General features: G+C 34.4%; 1 protein-coding gene across 9 annotated transcripts in view; it reads right to left on the reverse strand.

Annotated features, from left to right (window-relative positions):
* NSD3 (nuclear receptor binding SET domain protein 3) overlaps window positions 1–22523 on the reverse strand; it is a 140799-nt gene that overhangs the window by 43881 nt on the left and 74395 nt on the right. For all 9 annotated transcript variants that reach the window (XM_031950699.1, XM_031950697.1, XM_031950698.1 and 6 more), the window contains exons 5-7: window positions 21498–21652; window positions 7502–8017; window positions 5963–6089 (exon numbers count right to left, since the gene is read on the reverse strand). In XM_031950699.1, the coding sequence (XP_031806559.1) occupies window positions 5963–6089; window positions 7502–8017; window positions 21498–21652 (798 nt within the window). The remainder of the gene's footprint in view (window positions 1–5962; window positions 6090–7501; window positions 8018–21497; window positions 21653–22523) is intronic.

Below are 22523 nucleotides of genomic sequence, written 5' to 3' on the forward strand. Positions count from 1 at the left end.
CTGTAAGGTCGACCTATCAAAGGGGACTGCCCTCTTTGATTTTGTCAACGTTATCAAAGGGGATTTATCCCCTTGATTTTTACATTGTCTCCTCTCATTAAGTCCCAAGAAATCCTTGATAAAATTTTTGGTCTAAAAGAGATAGTCAAATGACCATTCTTTTTTTCTTTTTCTTTTATGACCATTCTTTTTAATAATCTATTGACCTTGTTAATAAAATGATTAAATTGCCCCCAAGTTTTCCAGATTAGTCCACATACCCAAACTACTAGTTCATTTCCAACTTTTTTGGACACTTGTTTATTAAGTAAGTTTTTTTAAAAAAAAAAAAACTAGTTAATATGCCTCCAATACTTTTCATAAATAAATGGCAGTTTCCTATGGGGAAAAAAAAAGGAAAATGTAAATACAAGAGATGTGTTTTCCTACACAACCTTCATTTTTCTGTTCTATTGTATTCACAGAAATGTTCTTATTTTTGAATGATTATTAAATTCAGATTTGGAAAAATATAGGTAAAAAATTTTAAGTCTTATCATTTAGTGAATTATAAACTGAATAAGAAGAGATGTATCGTATGATAAATCAATCATTTATGTAGGACATATGTACAAAGTATGGTGCTACTGATGAGAGGAACCCCCAAACTCTCTTTTTGACTTCTGGGTGAGCCATAAGGTGAAGCATTTGGGAAGCTCCTTGAAGGAGAGATTCTCTTTGAATCCTGCCTATGTAAATGACCCACCCAAGGGAAACAGGATAAACAGCTTCATTCATTGATAACGCTCACTCCAGATTAAGCTTCCCATTAAATTAAAGATCAGCCTAGAGACACTCATTTAATTGTAAGATTCTCTAATTCCAGCTCAAGCCACCCAGCCCCCATCAAGAGCAAACCCCAGCTTGTAGCCAAGGCCTCAATTATAAAATGAGCCAACTTGGGGCTTAGTCCTTGCAGAGGACCTAATAAGCCAAGGAACCTCTCTCCCTGGCATAGCAGCAACCCTCTGGCTGCTGAAATGATATTCTCTTTTAACATTATCCTCTATCTTCCTCACCTATTTCCTTAACAAGATTTTATACCTCTCTGTAAGGGACTTCTCTACTAGAGACTTTACTTCTTTGTCAGGACTCCTACTAGAAACTTTATTTCTCTGTCAGGACTCCTCCACTAGAAACTTTACTTCTCTGTCAAACCTGCCACTAAGGAATTCAGCTGTTCTATTCATGCATAGCAAAGGCTGACTTCCCAATGCCAATAATAAACTTCTTTTAACAGTCTAGCTTTTCAGATTGTTATTTATGAAGGATCTCTGCACCTCCAGAAGGGGTTCTCACAACTCCCTATCCTGCGCTGAATTGTAGGGGGAATCTAGGGAAGCCCAACCTCTTCATTTGGTTCCCTGAACCCCAAACCTGCCACTAACCTCATCATTTAACTTCCTGACCACCAGGAACCCTAACCTCATCATTTGGTTCCCTAACCGGGAACCCTCAAAAATCTAGACCTCATCACTACTGGTATTAAATAATGCTAGCTTTTCTTCTATATAATGTTTTGTGGACAATATAAGTATAAAACTTCAAAAACATTAGAAATTACTGAGGCTTTAAAAAGTATTTTTTACTTTTTATTAGGGACTACTGAGACTTTAGATTAAAAAGCATATATAAATTTAAGTAAACCTCATATAGGTTTTAAAAGTAACTGGAGGAGCTATGTGATATGGTGGACAGAATGCTAGGCCTGGAGTCAGAAAAACTCCAAGTTCAAATTTTGTTCCAAACACTTACTAGTTGTGTAAACCTGGGAAAGCTACCTGTCTACCTCAGATTCCTCAACTGTACAATGGGGATAGGATCACAGCAAAAATCAAATGAGATAAATTTATAAAGCCCTTAGGCACAGTGTCTGACACATAGCAGATATTATAGATTATAATTGCTTATTCCTTTCCCTTTGGAAATACAAACTAAGAACAGAGAATATACTTTTAACGACCCTGAAAAATTTACACCTGGAAAGATTTTATTTTATGATCCTTTGGAGAAGTTATGTCTCCATTGCAGTACTCCCAACTTTTAGTTCAAAGACAATTTCATTAGCTGTATATAAAGCTCAACTACCCTACTGGTTCCCCATTTGCTCTTAGTGGGAGGGAAAAAAAATACTTTATTTCCTCTTAAAGAGAATCCCTTTTGACACACTACAGACTCTGATCCTTACTTCTCTCTCTCTCTTTTTTTTTTTGGGAGGGGGAAGGGGAAGTTTAGAGTAGGAAGGCACCAGAGTCACTTCCTTCCTACTTCTCTCTCCTGGTTTCCTACATCCTCTTGACTAAAGGACCATAGCTTAAGAGATGTTAAGATCTTTTGTTTTCCAATCCTAGGTGGCAACTACTATTGTATAATTATTTTGTTTACAGGTATATTTTGTCCTCAAGCAGTGAAACACCAGCAGGTTCTTCGTTTTCCCTTAACTCCCCAAACATCATATTTTGATTTTTTCCTTCTTGTCTTGGGTATCAACTTCATCTAGATGAAATATCATCTGTCTTTACATTCCTGACCAGCCAGTGATCTGATCTGTGAAGAACAGATTTTTTCAGAACTTCCTTAAGAGTTATCTCCACTACACCACATAATAATATATTTTTTTCATTGTTTGCTTACATTTGGTTTTCTTTCTCATTTTTTTCTTTTTTTGACCTGATTTTTTTTTTTTATGCAGCATGATAATTGTGGGAAAATGTATAGAAGAATTGCATATGTTTAACATATATATGATTACTTGCCATTTAGGGAAGGGGAGTGGTAAGGAGGGGAAAAAATTTGGAATACAAGGTTTTGCCAAAGTGAATGTTGAAAATATCATGTATATGTTTTGAAAATAAAAAGCTTGATTAGAAAAAGGATCTCTTTTTTAGTGTTCCCACTGACAATTATCTACTTAAGATAAAAGAATAGTGAAAAATAAATATTTCTTTCTCTTTATTCACTTCAACTTGTTTTTTTTTTTTTGTTTGTTTGGGGTTTTTTTTGGGGGGGAGGGGAGAATAGGGACCTCAGATAATAATGATTCTTTCATCAGGAATAGAGTAATGTTTGCATTTCCTCATTACTCAAATACACAAATATCTCTTAAGGATTAGCTGTTAATATTCCAGAAGAGAAGAACAAATAACTCTAGACTTTGAAAATAGCTTTGGAAACCATGATTCGAATAAACAAACATTAATACAATTCATAATACAAAGTGGCAATATAATACTTTCATGTGTGGAATCAGTATATTAGGGAAATAAAAAGAAAAGGTTGAAGGTCTTTTCTTAGGATATTTGGAAAACACAAATTTAGAGATTACAACTAAGAGGAAATATTTTTTTCTAATGCTTCAATCAAGACATTGTAGTAAAGTAGCAAGGGGGCTTTGGAGAATAAGACATGAATTACAGTATCTACTGACAGGACAAAATAAAACAAGATAAACAGCTAAAACTAAAACCCACATATTTATCCTGTTGAAAATACCTATTTTAAAATGAAAGTCCTAATTTTGATAATAAAAAATCAAGTGACAGTAATTCTGTTCCACTTATATGAATAAGAAATAAGCTGACTGACCTTTTCCTGGTTACAATCACAATATTAGGCTTTTGAAATACCTAACCTTCAACAAAATGAAAAAATAATGAATTTAAGTAAAAATCTCAATGGGGAAAGGAAGGAGGACAAAACAACCTTTAGTTGAAAATAAAGTTTTTATTCAAGCTGAGGTCAAAAACTGATCTGACTGTATTCTGATAAAAAGTGATTAAAGGTTTCAAGTAAGGATCTCAACATTGATTTCTATTTTTAATTATGATAAGCAGTCAACAGATTAATATAAGTTGAAGTGTCCTTAGCAAAGAAAGATAAGACCTGGATCTATGATTTCACTGGTATAGAGAATTGCCCAATGAAGAAATTTCTTTTATTCCTAAAAATCATAGCTTCCTAAATAAAAAAGATATTGAAACCCAAACAATCAAAATTTATATAAATATAATGATGGTGAGGATTATGATAGCCTTTGACATTTATATAGTATTTCCTATGTGTTAAAGGAAGCTAAATGACTCAGAGCCTCAGGAAGGCTTGACAAATCTGGCTTCAGAACACTTATTAGCTGTGTGACCTTGAGCAAGTCATTTAAACTCTGCCTGGATCTGGGCAGCTAAGTAGCTTGAATAGAATAGAGCAATGGATCTGGAGTCAGGAAGACCAGAGTTCAAATTTGATCTTAACCACTAATTAGCTGTATGACCACAGGCAAGTCACATAACTGTGTGACTATTTCCTCATCTATAAAATGAGCAGAAGGAAAAGGCAAACTAAGTCAGTATCTTTGCCAAGAACACCCCATAGATAGCATAGGTATGCTATTGTCCATAAAGTCATGGAGAGCTGGGCACAAATGAATAACTGAACAATGTGCTAGACACTGTGAAAAGCATTTTACAATTATCTCATTTGATGCTCACACCAAATATTTTCATTTTATTTATTATCCTTTACAAATATTCTCTCGTTTTAAAATGGAAATAATAACAACTAACATTTATATGCCAGGCAGTGGGCTAAATACTTGACACCTACAATCTCATTTGGTTCTCACAACCACCCTAGGAGATAGGTGCTATTATTATCCCCATTTTATGGATGAGGAAAATAAGGCAAACAAAAGTTAAACGATTTGCCCAGTGGCATATAGCTAGTAAGTGTCTGAAGCTAGGGTTGAACTTGAGTTTTCCTGACTCCAAATCCAATGCTCTATCTAGATAATAATTCTGAAAATGTCACGTAATATTAATATGTCCAATTATAGACAATTAACTTGAAGTCTACTATTTTCATTCAAGCATTCCTAATTCATTCATTGGGCTACTGTAAAAAATAGCCTGAAATGATACAAATTATAAAATTTCATTCTGAGTTCAAGTTATTTATCTTGTAAAATAATCTTGTAAGTACCTACCCACACATGGAGATAGTTCTAAGGATCATGAGACAGTATATGACAGACAGCTTCTAAAAAGTGCTTTAAGGTTTATCAGGTACTTTACATACACTATCCCATCACCTGGTCCCATATAACATTCCATGGTCTTCGATGTATAGTACTTTGTAATTTTCAAGGTGTTCTGTAAATTTTGGCTATGAGTTACAGCTGGAAATTTCCAAAGAAAAAAATTTTTTCTCTATATTTAAATGGATTGCATATATTTAAGCTATATCAGACTGCTTGCTATCTTGCAGAGGGAGGGAGAAAAATTTGGAACTCAAAATCTTACAAAAATGAATGTTGAAAACTATATTTTCAAAAATATACTACTGAAAAGTACCACTGAAAAGAAGAAAAAAAAAAAGTTCCTTTTTCAGGAAACAACGCTTACCTCTCTTATAATCTTATTTTCATGCCTATTTCAAGTTCCTGGATTAATGAAAGGTTTATCATTTAAAATTCTCCTCTATTAATATGTTCCTTCCTGTCCACAGAAGTGATGTTCCTGTCAAAAACTTCTTTGAATCAACTACTACTGAATCTAGGTTGAGTCAAACCAATTTCAATCCTCTGAGAAATAACATAAACACCAATTTTGCTATCCCATCTCTTTCTAGTAACCCTTTCTCCCACCGCAAAATTATATATAGAGAACACTTCCCTAATTAATAACCTAAAGAAATAAGTTCTAAAATACAAGCTATGCTGATGTTTTATTTTATAAATTGAGCACGCCGATTTAAGAATAGAAGCAATTTACAAGGCAGACACTAAAAAAATTATTTGGGACAGTCCAAGAATATTTCAATCTAATTCAACCAATATTTATGGAATGTCTATTTCATATGCAAGGAACCTTGCATATAATAGTAATTATACTAACCAACCTCAGTATACTCTCCATTCATTTATACCTACCTGTCGACCCAGATGTTGTTTCAGGAGATGATACATTCTGAGTTGCTTTTTCATTTCTCTGGTTTGGTGTAGAAATGATAAGTTTGTCTTGTCCCCTGACACTTATTTCCGTTTTGTTACCAACTCCCTTTAAAATAAGCCAGATTAAAAACTAGATGATTACCAGGCAAAAGCGATCAATTACAAATATATTTCAGAATAATTATAATCATTGTTTCATAATACTATGCCATCCCTCATTCTTAAGTATCTTATTAACTCATTAATATAAAGTTAATAAGAGGTACTGACTACATTATTTCATGGCTCAGGCAGAGAGAGAAGAAAAACACCTAACAAAAGACAAATAAAATGTCTTTGAATTTAGATGCTCTCCCCTTACATTAAATGAAAATGAGAAGAGCTCCAGTCACTTTCATCTAGTAAGTACCAACATGGGAAATACAAAAGACTTACTCAGAACAAAATAGCTTTCTTATGGTTGTCCCCAAACAATTCTCATAGCTAACCAACAGATAAAGCTGATGAGTATTTGAATATTTCCAAGTTGTGGACAGAGAGCATATTTGTAAAGGCAAGTCTTATTTTAAGAAAACTTGACACTCAAAATTCCTAACAAATCATAAATTAAAAGGTGACCCTTTTATTGAACGTTTCCTTAAAAAAAAAGATTTTATTTCAATTTCTTTTAATTGATAAATATAAGTTAGTCATATAAAGCCTTTAAAGAATGAATCTACTATATAAAAGTACAATTATATCTAGGTAGTCCTGTAAAATAATTAAAGAATTTATTTAAAATACATATCTATGCATTATTGCCAAATCTGTTTATCAATTCAGACATAGGCTTGGATCATATATTTTGAGGGAGATGAATTGTTTTAAGGTTAGAGGATGGCAACTACCAACCAATTCAGACTAGTCAATTAGTGAAGATACATGAGGATATGGATTGCACGAAGGCTCCTTCTTGTGTATCACTTACACTTTAGCAACTATAGAATTGACAATTCTAGAATAAAAACAGTACAAAAACTTCTTAGAAATACTTCTACTTATTGTGAACTGCAGTAAATGAATATTTCTTGTACTTCTCTGACCCAAAGAAGCCAATCAAACTGACTAAATAATATGTGAATGGTTGATCAAAATCAAAGACCTAATAATGGTATTAAAGTGGCTTTAAAATAATTTTTTATTCCAATAATTAGCAATACATGATTTAATAATAATGATCCTATGTAACTATTATGATGACCATACAGGTCACAAAACAAGCAAAGGATCTAGCTTCTTTCATAACTGTAGAGAGAGCTAAGCTCTTTCTCAGCCACAAATTTCAACATTAATTTGTTGCATATGGGAATACTGAAAAAGAAAAAAACAAAACAAACTCTTCCCCCAAGGAAATTCTAGTCTTTTGCCTAAATTTCTTTAGGCCCAGATAGACCAAGCTGCATTTTAAATGTCTATAAGCCAAACAAACAAAAAGATCAAACTACAAACAAAAGCAAAAACTAGACTTTGGAAGGATACCTTTGTTGAATACACAAACTGATCGATGAATTTCCCATCTCCCGCAGCATTCTGAAGAGCAAATACTTGTTCAATTTTCACAACTGGAGACATATTGCACTTCTGCAGATCCAGGCTGCCTTTGTGCATTGTAATGGAAGCTGGTAAAGATTTCCTTGCGGCTGCTGTTTTCCATGCTATTTTAACAGGGGGTGGCTCTTCCTCTTCCACACTTGTATGGCGTCTCTGGCTGTGTCTCCGGATCTCAGTACTTGACAGTGAAGAAGCTGCCTCCCCTGCATTGCTCTGTTCTGGCTGAGTGTTCAGCACTGTTTTAGGTCTCCGGTTCTTTTTCACTTCTGTTTTGGAGGCAGCACTCTTTTTTGCTTGAGATAAAACTTCCTCAGGCTGTTTGTCAACATAGATGAAAGTATATTGTTCTATTCTTTCTTCTCGGGTCATCTTCAATGCTTTTTCTGCATGGGCAATGCCAATATCCCACTGGGCCCTCTCCCGCTGAGGTCGGGGTTTCCGAATCTTTAAAAAGGAAGTAGGCATACTGAATCAGTCGGTCATATCTTAGATGCTCCAAAACTGGTTATACATTTTAAAAGCATACAAGTTACTCTCAGGTAACAAAAACAGAATCCTAACTATAGTCTTTTTAGATAACTGAGCTAAAAATAAAAAATAAGTGAAATGGTACACACACACACACACACACACACACACACACGTGTAACAATGAAAAAGAAAAATGAGGACAAGGACTTTAGGTGGCTAGATGAATATCAAAAAAGGAAATTAAGCTCCTCCCTCTTCCCCCCAACCTTAAAGGATAGAATTATACTTCTCTTACTGATTGAAGAAAGGAATTAGGACAAAGTAACAAAATATCTTTATTCTTTATTAGCAGCAGTATTTAAGAACCTAATTGGCACTATTCACACAAATATAATAATGAAACAATCCCTGACTTTAAGAAATTTACATTCATATTCTACTAAGCAGTGGTTTTGAACCCAAGAATGGGAATGGGACCACGATAGATTTTAAGGGAACTATGGTCATAGATGGGAAAAAAAAAAATTAAATCTTTTTTTCCCACTAAATTCTCACTGAAATACAGCTTTTGATTCAATTATAAATATAGCAATAATGCCCAGAAAAAGAACTCTGGGAGATGACTAAAAACCATTACATTGAATTCCCAATCCCTATATTTATGCACACATGCATTTTTGATTTCCTTCACAAGCTAATTGTACAATAAATAATTCAGAGTCTGATTCTTTTTGTACAGCAAAATAATGTTTTGGTCATGTATACTTATTGTGTATCTAAGTTATATTTTAATATATTTAACATCTACTGGTCATCCTGCCATCTAGGGGAGGGGGTGGGGGGGGTAAGAGGTGAAAAATTGGAACAAGAGGTTTGGCAATTGTTAATCCTGTAAAGTTACCCATGTATATATCCTGTAAATAAAAGGCTATTAAATAAAAAAAAAAAAAGATAATTGTCAAATGGACAGCTGTCTACAGACATTTACACATGTCTACACACATTAGTGTGTCTTAAAATGCTTAAACGTTGAGACACGACATCTTACAGAATTTGAAAGATGTGTACTGTCAGATTCTAAGGATATAATGAATGTTATTTTATCAAACTCAAAGCATATAATAAAATGTTAACGTACGTACATAATATATATATATATATGTATATACATACATATATATATGTGTGTATGTGAGTGTGTGTATACAAATGTATGTCTCTGGTCCAATATAATGCAATCTTACTTGATAGAATAAACTAATACTTTAAAAAAAATAAATAAATAAATATAGCAATAATATCATTCTGAAAAGCGATTCATAGGTATCATCAGATTTTCAAAGGAGCATACAGATACAAAACATATTAAGAACTCCCTTGTACCAAGAGAATATAATATGGTCACAAATAAGTAAATATAGGATATGTGGCTTAATCTATGTTGTGGGACTTAATAAATGCTTAATCTAGCCACTCCCAAAAGGAAGTGGTCAAAAATCAAGAGCATTTATGGGAATCAGGAAAATCCTTGTTAAAGGACCTGGAACTTTGAATTGTATTGTAAAGAGCCAGGGATTCCAAGATGCAAAGTTAAGGAAGGAAAGGACAAAGTTAAGGAAGGAACAGGCTATTTAGATAAATCCTAAGGAGTTGCTGGCTTTACATATCAAGTTATCAATTAACAAATATTTATTAAGTGCCTGCTATATGTCAGGCACTGCAAAGGCACTAGGGAGTAAGTGCAAAGAATGATACAATCTTTACTTGAAATAAGCATGCATTCTAATGGAGAGACAAAAAATGTATATATACAACATAAATATAAAATGAATAAATATAAAGTCTTTAAAAAGAAGGCAGAATTAGATGGAAGGTTGGAAATGTTAGGAAAGCTTCCTATACAAGTCAGTGCTTGAGTGGGAACTGAGACAGAAATGAAGGAGGAGACTGCATTCCAAGAATGAATGGTCGCTGCAAAAGCACAGAGAAGGAAGAAGTATAAGGAACAGAGAAGGTCAATTGAGTTAAGCTTGCAGAATACAAACTGGAGACCAAAACCAATGAGACTAGAAAGACAGTTTGGGGCCAGGTTGCATAGAACTATAAAAACTAAAGAGGAGTTTGGATTTTTAATGTATATACAACAGAAAGCCACTGATTGTCACAGAGTAGGAGAGCCATATAGTCAAGAGTTGTGCTTAAGGAAAATTACTTTAGCAGCAGCATCCAGGATGCTCTGGAGTGGGCAGGGAGATACTAGAAGACTACTTCGATAATTTAAAATCTAAACAAAAAGTGGCAAGGGCCTAAACAAAGCCAGTGGCTTTGAGACAGAAGGGATACAAAGTGATAATGGCAGAAAAGAAGCAAGTAAAGTAGATCCAAGAGTGGTAAATCAGGTTGAGTTGTATCGCAAAAACCCAGAGAAGAGAAAGAATACTATCTAAGAGAGAAGTGTCAAATGGTATAGAAAGATCAAGAAGGATAAGGAATGAGAAAAGAACACCATATTAGGTGATTAAAAGATCAATGGTAACTTTGAAAGAAGTTTCACTTAAATTATGAGATCAGAAACTATACTGAAAAAAAAGTGCTAAAGAGACAATAAGTAGAGAGTTAAACTAGTTTAGACAGCTTTTGATTGAAAAGGGAGAACAACAATTGCTTCAGGACATAGTTTGACTTAGTGAAGGGATCTTAAAAATGGGGGACACAAGGACATATTTTACACAGCTGTATCAGAGGTAACATTAGAACTCATTTTCCTTATTTTTAAAAGTTAGATTAAGAATGATTTCTTTTAAAAAATTAGAATCTTTGGGTTTGAAAATAAAACATTTTTAATATGGTTAAATAAAAGAAATTATTTTCAGTTTTACATCTAAAGTGTTTAAAATCAGTAGAATAATAAGGAAATCCAAGTCTTTTCAAGGAAGCAAAAACTAAGACCATAATGATTTCTCTAGACTTAGCTTCCTTAGATGGCTGACGGAGAACAAAAACTAGTTGCTTTGTAGTGATAAAACCTTCATGACAAAGCCAGGGAATACTTGGTTTTGGCGAAGTACTAATTGGAAGAAAAGTAGAGAAATGAGCAATAGGGTGACATGAAAGCCTTTATTCTTCCAGAATAAAAAACCATGGATCTAGGACAAATTCAACAAAATAGCATTTTAGGGCCATGAAAAGCTCCCAATATGGTAATCTGCCAAAGGAAATCTTTGGAGAAAAACATTTCTAGTTCAAAAGCTCCTGCTTCCTTTTCTCCTAACAATAAATTTCATCTGGCTACATATCAAATTAGCTGGCAAAACAGCACGCTAAAACAGTACTCTGGGCTAATATAAAGACTATTCCTCTACTCTCCCAAATCCTGCTTCCAGCTACATGGTTAGCTGCAAGAGCTTAAAAAAGAACTGCAATAAAAAAGAAAAAGAAAAAGGGATGTTGAGTACTTATGAAAAGGTAGATAAGGTAAACCTTTTCAAATGAGGTACAATATTTAGTGGTCGGGGTTGGGGGGGGGGGGGAGAAGAAGGTTAAGACATGTTATAACCCAGTGAATGATGAATAAGATGGTATGGTACAATCTAGAATCAAGAGACCTGAGTCTGAATCCCAGTTCCACTATTTAATGCCTGTGTGACCTTGGGCAAGTCCATTTGGTGAACAAGAAAAGATGAGTTTTCTCATCTGTAAACAAAAGAAACTCGAAGAGATTAACCATAAGGTCCTTTCTAGTTTTAAATATTATTACTGCAGTTCAGTTGTGTCCAACTGTTTGTGACCCTGTGGATCACAGCACAACAATACTATTTCAAAATACTGGGGTGGTTTGCCATTTCCTTCTCCAATGGATCAAAGAAAACAGAGGTGAAGTATCTTGGCTGGTGACATAGCTAATGTCTGAGGCTGCATCTAAACTCAGATCTTCCAGACTTGGACTCAGTTCTCTATCTACTGAGCCATCAAGCTTCTTTAGATCTAAATATATATCCTATAATTTCTACTTTTACAGTGCTTAATAACTTTTTAGTATTCAGGTTAGTATCCTTATTTCCTTAGAAAAGCAAAATAATTGGAGATGCTTTAGAGATCATGATGGTGATCTTGCTGGAAATAGTGATTTGCACTGGTGGTTATGCTTTCTTGTTCCATGTCCATTATCACCTCTCACTTATCTATTACAATGGCTGCCTGACTGGTCTTCCTACCTCAAGTTTCCTTCCTCTCCAATCCATCTTCCATACAACTGCCAAAGTGATTATCCTTAAGTACAAATCTCACTATTTCTCTCTCCTTCTCAAACTCTAATGGTTTCCTATTTCCCCCTTAGGTTAAACATAAACTTTTAATACCCTTCACTTCAAGACCCTTACTTTCCTCTCCAGGCTCACTTTGTGGTTCAGCTGAATTGGTCAGCTCTCTATTCATCCTGCATGTCATTGATCTTCCTTCTTAATACACTGCATGTAATGCCATCCTTCATGAATATAATGCATTCCCTCCTCACTGTTCTGCCTCACTTTCTTTAAGATGTAGCTAAAAGGTCACTTTTTCCTACTTGGTCTTTCCTGATCCTTCCAACTATTAGTGCCTCCCTCATCTTGTATTTATTTTGTATATATTTACCTATGTGTAAATTGCCTCCATCAATAGCATGGGCACTTTTTTAGAACAAAGACTGCTTCATTTTCTGTCTTTGTATTTAAGTGCCCAACTGGGCTTAATAAATGTAAGATTCAATCAACTAATTGTTTTGGTTTTTTAAATTCAAGCTTTTTATTTTCAAAACACATGGATGGATAATTTTTCAACATTGACCCTTGCATAGCCTTGAGTTCCAAATTTTCCCCTCCTTCTCTAGATGGAAAGCAATCCAATGTATGTTGTACATGTTAAAATATATGTTAAATTCAATATATGTAAACATATTTATGCAATTATCTTGCTGCATCAGAAAAATCAGATCAAAAAGGAAGAAAATGAATAAGAAAACAAAATGCAAGCGAACAACAACAAAAAGAGTAAGAATGTTATGCTATGATCCACACTCAGTTCTCATGGTCCTTTCTCTGGGTGTATATGGCTCTCTTCATCATAAGATCATTGGAACTGGCCTTAATCATCTCATTGTTGGAAAGAGCCATGTCTATCAGAATTGATCATTGTATAATATTACTGTTGTCATGAATAATGATCTCCTGGTTCTGCTCACTTAATTTAGCATCATTTCATACAAGAGTCTCTAGGCCTCTCTGAAATCATCCTGCTGGTCATGTCTTACAGAACAACAATATTCCATAATATTCATATACCACAATTTATTCAGCCATTCTCCAGTTGATGGGCATCCACTCAGTTTCCAGTTCCTGGCCACTACAAAGAGGGCTGCCACAAGCATTTTTGCACATGTGGGTCCCTCTCCCTCCTTTAAGATCTCTTATGAATATAAGCCTAGTAGAAATACTGCTGGATCAAAGGGTATGCACAGTTTGATAGCCCTTTGGGCATAGTTCCAAATTGCTCTCCAGAATGGTTTGATCTGTTCACAACTCCACCAACGATGTATTAGTGTCCCATCTTCCCCATATTCCCTACAACATTCATCATTATCTCTTCCAGTCATTTTAACCTGAGAGGTGTGTCAGTGGTATCTCAGACTTGTCTTAATGTGCATTTCTCTGATTAATAGTGATTTAGAGATCTTTTTTAATATGACTAGAATAGTCTTAATTTCTTTATCTGAAAATTGTCTGTTCATATCTTTTGACCATTTTGTATCAATTGGAGAATGGCCTGAATTCTTATAAATGAGTAAATTCTCTATAGATTTTAGAAATGAGGCCTTTATCAGAACCCTTAATTGTAAAAAATATGCTCCCAATTTATTGCTTCCCTTGTAATCTTGTTTACATTAGTTTTGTTTGTGAAAAACTTTTTAACTTAATATAATCAAAATTATCTATTTGGTGTTTAATTATGAGTTCCAGTTCTTCTTTTGTCACACATTCCATTCTCCTCCATAGATTTGAGAGGTAAACTATTCTATGTTCTTCCAATTTGTTTATAGTATCATTCTTTATGTCTAGTTCATGAACCCATTTCAACCTTATCTTGGTATATAGTATTAGATGTGGGTCAATACCTAATTTCTTTCATACTAGTTTCCAATTTTCCCAGCAGTTTTTGTCAAATAGTGAATTCTTATCCCCAAAACTGGGGTCTTTGGGTTTGTCAAACATTAGATAGCTATAGTCATTTACTATTTTGTCCTATGAACTTAACCTATTCCACAGATGGACTACTCTATTTCTTAGTACCAAGTGATTTTGATGACTGCTGCTTTATAATATAGTTTTAGGTCTGGCACAGCTAGGCCACCTTCATTGGCATTTTTTTTTAATCAATTCCCTTGAAATTCTTGACTTTTGTTCTTCCAGATGAACTTTTCATTATTTTTTCTAGATTTGTAAAATAATTTCTTGGAAGTCTGATTGGCATAGCATTAAATAAGTCTATTAATTTAGGTAGTATTGTCATTTTTATTATATTCACTTGGCCTACCCATGAGCACTTGATATTTTTCCAACTTATTAGATCTGGCTTTATTTGTGTGGAAAATGTTTGGTTGTTGTGTTCATAACGTCCCTGATTTTCCCTTGGCAGATAGATTCCCAAATATTTTACGCCATTGACAGTTATTTTGAATTTTCACCCTTCCTGGTTTAGGTATCAGCACCATTATCTGTGTCATAAAAGGAATTAGGTAGGAGACCTTCTTTCCCTATTTCCTCAACTAGTTTATATAGTTTCAACTAGTTTTCAACAGTTATCACTGCTCTTTAAATGTTTGGTAGTATTCACAAGTATTGATCAACTAATCATATACAAATGGGACAAGAGATAGTGAAAGGATGAAATGAAAGTTCATCAAAATAAGAGGATAAACATGTTTTTATGTACCTGGAGGTAATAAAAGCAAGTAGAGTTGTTTTTATAATAATTGCTCTGGTAGAAGACAGAAGGGGAGTATAATATGACTTAATAAAGAAATGTACTATATGGGTTGGCATTGCTTAGAAAGGATATGAATAGTAGTTAAAAGAAATAGGTGAGAAGTGCAAACACAGTACTCTATATAATTCAAGAGGACAGAAACCATTTTCTCTATCTATGAACCTTTAGGGTCTCTCAGGTACCTTGTGGATAAAAGGGAAACCTTAATCTGACATTCAAAACTCCATCATTTGACTCCAGCCTATACTTAGTTTTATTTCATACATGATTCCCTTATGTATACTTAATATTTTAGTCAAACAAACTGAACCACTAAACATTTGTTCTCTCTTAAGAGTAGTTTTGTGAAACAAATGACAAAATGTATGTAAAGTATCATTTAAATCTTAAAACATCTGAATCTTAAAGCATTATATAAATAGGACTATTATTATTATTATCCTCCATCTCAACATTTCCTCTGTATGTGTATACTCTATTCAACACTCAGCTTAATGCCTGGCACCAAGTAGATCCTGAATAAATATTTAATGATCGACAGATAATCTGGATATTTAATGAGTCTTAGGTACCATGATACTATTTCAGTGATTCCTTCCTTAGTCCGACTTCCTGCCATGTTCCTTCCTTCACTGAATTTTCCTAGAGTACTTCTCTGGATCTCTATTTTGCTTTCACATTTTAATTTGTACGTATATACATGTTTAACTTTTTTTTTTTTTTAAATTTAATAGCCTTTTATTTACAGGTTATATGTATGGGTAACTTTACAGCATTGACAATTGCCAAACCTCTTGTTCCAATTTTTCCCCTCTTACCCCTTACCCCCCCCCTCCCCTAGATGGCAGGATGACCAATAGATGTTAAATATATTAAAATATAAAGTAGATACACAATAAGTATACATGTCCAAACCGTTATTTTGCTGTACAAAAAGAATCAGACTCTGACATATTGTACAATTAGCTTGTGAAGGAAATCAAAAATGCAGGTGAGCAAAGATATAGGGATTGGGAATTCAATATAATGGTTTTTAGTCATCTCCCAGAGTTCCTTCTCTGGGCGTAGCTGGTTCAGTTCATTACTGCTCCATTGGAAATGATTTGGTTGATCTCATTGCTGAGGATGGCCAGGTCCATCAGAACATGTTTAACTTCTGATGGAATGTGGGCAGCAGTGTGGTATATAGTAAACACTTAATAAATATTTGTTGACTTATTCCTGGTTTCTCACAGGTACTTCTTCCAGAGCACTTTCTTACCTCAATTACATTTGTTTTATCTCCTCTAAATTCAGACAATCAGATTTTATCATTTCCGCCTGTCTCTTTCCTAGTTGCTGGTCACTATCTCCAGAATACCTTTCCACATTCTGCGATAACTTTGACACTTCATTCATTTTTCTCTACCCTTCAATCTCTTTGAATCTATTTGTTTTTTTCATCAGTAACATGAGAGGATTAAAGTAGATAATTTGTACTTTTTTCCTTTCATTTTTTGCTGAGACTATTGGGTTTAAGTGACTTGTCCAGGGTCATACAGCTAGGAAGTATTAAGTGTCTGAGGTCATATTTGAACTCAGGTCCTCCTGACTTCAGGGCTGGTGGTTTATCCACTGTGCCACCTAACAGCAAACTAGAAGATTTCTTTTTTTAAATTATAGCTTTTTATTGACAGAACATATGCATGGGTGATTTTTACAACATTGTCCCTGGCCCTCACTTTTGTTCCAACTTTTCTTTTCCCTCCCTCTACCCCCTTCCCCTAGATGGCAGGCAGTCTTATACATGTTAAACATGTTAAAGTATATCCTAGATAGAATATATGTGTGCAGGTTCATATAGTTCTCTTGTTGCATAAGAAAAATTGGATTCAGAAGGTAAAAATAATCTGGGAAGAAAAACGAAGACGCAAGTAGTCCACATTCATTTCCCAAAACTAGATGATTTCTAAAGTCTTCCCTAGTTCTAGATTTAATAAAGCTTATCGTTTTCTTTAGGACATTGTTCCCATCAATCATTCCTCCTCTTCCATCCTCCTTTGTCTACTGGTTTGATATTTGCCTACAGAAAGCAAAATATCCTTCAAAATACCTTCCCTTGAACTTTCTATCTAATATTAATTTCTCTCCTATCTCAGCACTAAAACCAGTTTGCATTCCATGCCGATATTTCTTTTTCAAACAATTTTTTTTTCCCTCCTGGGGGGAGTGGGGGAAAAGGAGAGAGAAAAAGAGAGATATCTGCTATTTTACACATATGGTATAGTGGACAGAAAGCTAGCCAGGAAGTCTTGGGTTTAAATCTTACTCTGATATTTATGGATTGTGTTAGGCAATTCATTTTACTCCTTAATGCCCTAAGGCGTAGATTTGTATTGGTAGAGACAATTCATCTGAAAATTCCCTATACAAATGAAATTATAGATACAATCCTTATCCCAATTTAATTAAAACTACTCTAAGGTAACCAATGAATAAGAAGTCATGAAATCACATTTAGTAACTATTTGCTGCTTTTTTATGTTTTTGGCTTCTTTGACACTACACTATCTCGATTATTCTACTTTAAGATTATAAATCCTGAAACTGATAGTGACCTTGGAGATCACATAGCGCTCTAGTTACAGCTAAGAAAGTTAGCTGCCCATTACCAGAGATATAAAGTGGAAGAATTGGGATTTAAACCAAGATCTTAAGACTCCAAATTCAATATTTTCCACTGAACCACTAACCCAGGGGTCCTCAAACTACGGCCCGCAGGCCAGGTGTGGCAGCTGAGGATGTTTATGGCCCTCATCCAGGGCTATGAAATTTCTTTATTTAAAGGCCCACAAAACAAAGTTTTTGTTTTTACTATAGTCTGGCCCTCCAACAGTCTGAGGGACAGTGAACTGGCCTCCTATTTAAAAACTTTGAGGACCCCTGCAACCTCTCTGATCCTTATTTGTTGTAGAAGAGCTAAAAAAGCTTTTCTCTTCTTTTATTGCTACAAAAGTAAAATTTTTGGGGGGAAGGCCTCTTTGAGATAGGTCTCCCTGTATCTTCCAGGCTAGAAATACACAGACCACTCACAAGCCTGATAGCGCTTCTGTATAGCAGAAAATCTTTGACCTATATTTTTGAAAAGGGCTGGTTTACATCTTAGGCAGTGTGGTGATCCCTTGACCTGAGCTCAAGTGGTAGATCAGCCTAAGCCTCCCTAGGCAGGATTAAAGGAGAGTGTGTAGCACAAATAACAATATTACTAAAGATCCTTTACTTGACCCTACTTAGCCTTCTGTTCTTTATATATTCTCCTTCTATTTGGTGAACTTTACTCTCATAACTTTTGCTATTAATTTATGTGAATGACTCCAAATTTATTCTCTAATTCTAATCTTTCCCTGTTAAAATTAAATGGAAGTGACCTTTTCAACCCTTGAACCTCCTAAAGTACTTTCCTTATATTTCATCTATGCAATCAACATATTATATTTTGTACTAAAGTTCTTTGGTACATGTTTTAACTTTTCTACTAGAAAATAATCCCTATCAAAAGCCAATTTGTCATCTTAAGGACTTAGCATAGCAAGCGAACAAAACAAGTGCCTAAAACTGTCTATTAAAGGAAGGTTTCTGGGAAGATGGCAGAGCAGGTTGGTAAATTTCAAGGATTCCTCATTTCCCCCACAAATAGAACAAATTTGAGTTTCAAGGCAAACATAGACTAATGAAAAACCAAGAGGACATGGGGCAGAACTGGGGTCCTCCTGGCAAGCCTAGAAGATCAGAGATAGATCTGGGCTAGGGATTAACCTGCCTGCCATGTAAACACCTGGGGCTAGCTCCAAAGACACATCAAGTGGGGGACCCCTCAGGCTAGGTTAGTGGTCTGGAGCCTCAACAGGAACCACAGACACTTTCACCTCCTGGTCAAGTCAGGATTTGAGTCCTGGAGGACTGAGTGAACCTTGGTTGCTTAGGAATGCTAGGAGCAAGAAAGAATCAGAACCCAATGAGTGCAGAAGCAATGGGTCAGGGTCATTGTGGGCTGGGGGCACTTGCAGGAGGGTGGAGCTCTTAGTTTGGAGTTCCTGGTCAGAGTAGAGAGCTGAAGGAAATCTTGAGGCGCTCTACGACTAAAGATGTTTACATTAATACCTCTTATTAAAAAGAAAAATGAACTGACAAAGAAGAAAGAACCCCATTACTGAAACATATTATGGCAACAGAGAAGACCAGGGTTCATCTTCAGAGGAGGACATTTTAGTTTAAAAAATAAAATAAAAATTTCTATCCCAAAGATTAACATGAGATGGCTCCCCACCCAGAGAGAATTTATAACTATTCAAAAAAGAATTTGAAAATCAAATGAGAGATAATAGATGGCACAGTGGATAGAGCACCAGCCCTGAAGTGAGGAGGACCTGAGTTCAAATCTGACCTCAGACACTTATCACTTCCTAGCTGTGTGACCCTGGGCAAGTCACTTAACCCCAACTGTAGCAGGGGAAAAAAAAAAACATTTGCAAGAAACAAGAAGAAAATTCAAATATGCTGGAGCTACACTTAGAATTGCACAAGACTTAGCAGCAGCTACAATAAAAGACCACAGGTTCTTGAATCTTATCAACTGACAATTTTAAAAAAATAAGCCTGTGGCCAAAAATATCATATCCACCAAAGTTGTCTATAATTCTGAGTGAGAAAAAATGGACATTCAAAAAACTTACAGATTTTCAAGACTTTCTATCAACCAAACCCAAACTTAACAGAAAATTTGTTATATAAGAGACAAAATGGAACACTATATGGACAGACTGTTTAAACATGGACAAATTGTTTTTTCTACATGGAAAATGTCGTTTACGACATGTTTAAGATTCACATCAACAATAGGGTAGCTCAAAAGAAAGATTGGCAGAGTTAAGGTAAAAGTAGTAATCATGTAATATAAACGAGATGCAGGGGAAGAATAGACACAGAGGCATTAGATGGCGGAAGAGGAATCACAATTCTGAAAACCTACTCAACACTGGGAATGGATTCAATAGGTAACATTACATATATACTATGAAGGGTATCACACCCACCAAAATCTATAAAGAAATAAGGGGAGAAGATGAGTGAATGGAGAAGCAAAAGGTGAGGGAAAACGAGACGAGGGATCCATGGGTGGGGGGAAGTTAAGTAATAGCAAGCCAACTTATGGAGCAGAATTTAATTAAAGAGTCAGCGGGGATAGGAAAGACGTGTGTGTATGTGGCAGGGGTGTGTGAGTGTGTGTGTGATATATGAATGTGAATGAGTGAGATATGTATATACATGAATCTGCATAAATATATCTTAACTATAGCTTGTTTGGGACAGTGGGGGGGATGAAAGGGAGAAAAAAGAATAAAGAAAAAATAAAGTACACAGCAGAGAATCAAAGAACAATTTACAATTTGGAAGTAAAGAAAAAATGGGCAATCATAAATATAATTTCTTCTACTAATACATATACTTCCTTGATCTGGTAATTTGTTGTTATATATTTTGAATCCTCCCAGATGTTGTGCTGGGTACATGACAATGTTTTCTTTTGTTTTGTATTTCTTTTCTGTTTTTCTTTTTTTCTTAGTTTTGTTTTTTCAAATAAAATAAAACAAAAACAAAAACTTGCATACTGAATACAAGTATTTTTATGAATGCCAGTAAATTCTGAAAATCTACTCATGAGACTTTCTAATAGGCTAGGTACTCTCTTTTTAAATAAAATAAAAAGAAAGATGACTACATATGATTCATTCCCAATTAATGCTTTGATAAAATTAAAAAAAAAAAACTCAAGACTAATTTCTCACCTAAATATCACTGCATGAGATTTAACATTTAGGACCAATTTCTTCAAATAATAACATATAAAATTCAGTTTAGTTCTGTTAATAAAATTCTCTAAAGTTAAACTGATCTATTTTAAGATGTCTTATTTCTTAGAGTAATGATTACATGTTCACTGATGAATGGACACAAATCTGCATACCATAACACACAAAAATGCACTAATATGTATAATAATTCAGAAATTTCACTTTTATCATGAAATGTTTACAATCTAATGACAAACTCAGGAACAATTTTATGGAAGTCAAGAAAATATAAAAATTAATTCAAGCAAGGGATTTCACACGTTATAGCATCTGGTTAATTTATACTCACAAATTTCTGACTCATCAGAAAGTCATTTACTTGAAAGCAGCAGGTGAACAGAGTTAACATCTGAGCTAAGATCTCTTGTTAAAACTGCTCTTGTTGTTATGAGTTATTTAATAATCTATTGAAAATTGTATTTCATGAAGATAAAAAATAGAGAAATAATACTAATTTTATTTGAATCCAACAAAGAGAAATTTCATTGAATCATTAAATGTTTTATACATATTCAATTGATATAATGTATTCAGACACATACCTTTTGTTTCTCAGAGTGATTGCTGGCCTGTTTTGTTGCTTCAGCTAATAACTGTTCATATTGTTTGTGTCCTTTGTACTCTCGTACCCGCTTTTCATGGACCCATGCGCGCTCTGGTTGGTTGCTGAAAAACTGGACGTGGTATTCCCGGGCCCCTGAAAAAAGAACCTCTTATCAACAATTTGAAACAAAAAATGTATGGATTTTCACCCATAACGTATATGTGCGGACCATGGTGAGTAGTCAAGGTTTTCCAGTCTTAACTCTACAACTATCCATCACATATACAAAATTTTATAAACCATATATTATTTAAAATTATACAATACTATTATTATACACAAAGAATGTATCATGGCTATTGATTGTTTGCATAAGACTGAGTTTAAAGAAAGTTTTATTAATTATTGAATTATTTGTCACTATTGTTGAAAACCAATTTATTTTTCTAATATTTAGATCTATAATAAACACTTAGCTCTTAATTTTTCCTTGATAATGGAAATAAGGATCTTAAAAACTCAGAAAACAATTTTAAAGTAAAGATAATTTTAATATTAGTTGTCATTCATTTCAGCCATGTATGATCCTTTGTGACCCCATTTCGGGTTTTCTTGACAAAGATCAGGGAGTGATTTGCCATTCCCTTCTCCTGTGGATCCATTCTGTCAGGTAACCGGAGGTTACATGACTTATCCAAGGTTACACAGCAAGGAAGAATCTGAAGTTGGATCTGAACTCTGGTTGTCCTGAATCCAGGTTTAGTCCTGTTTACTGCACCACCACCCCACCTCTAATAATTTTTTTTATTACTGTGTTTGAAGATTTGTAAATAATGCACTTTATAATACTTTTATGAGTTACTACATATGAATACTGTCTCCCACTATTCAGAAAAGGAAATTGAAGCACCAAAAGATTAACTGACTTTCTTTGGTCACAGAACTAATAAATATCCCAATCAGAAATCAAATAAACCCAGTCCCTTTGAGGATCAAGTGCACCATATCATACTGCTTCTTTAAA

Source organism: Sarcophilus harrisii, chromosome 2 (genome assembly GCF_902635505.1).
Source record: "Sarcophilus harrisii chromosome 2, mSarHar1.11, whole genome shotgun sequence".
In the NCBI taxonomy this organism is placed as follows: domain Eukaryota; kingdom Metazoa; phylum Chordata; class Mammalia; order Dasyuromorphia; family Dasyuridae; genus Sarcophilus; species Sarcophilus harrisii.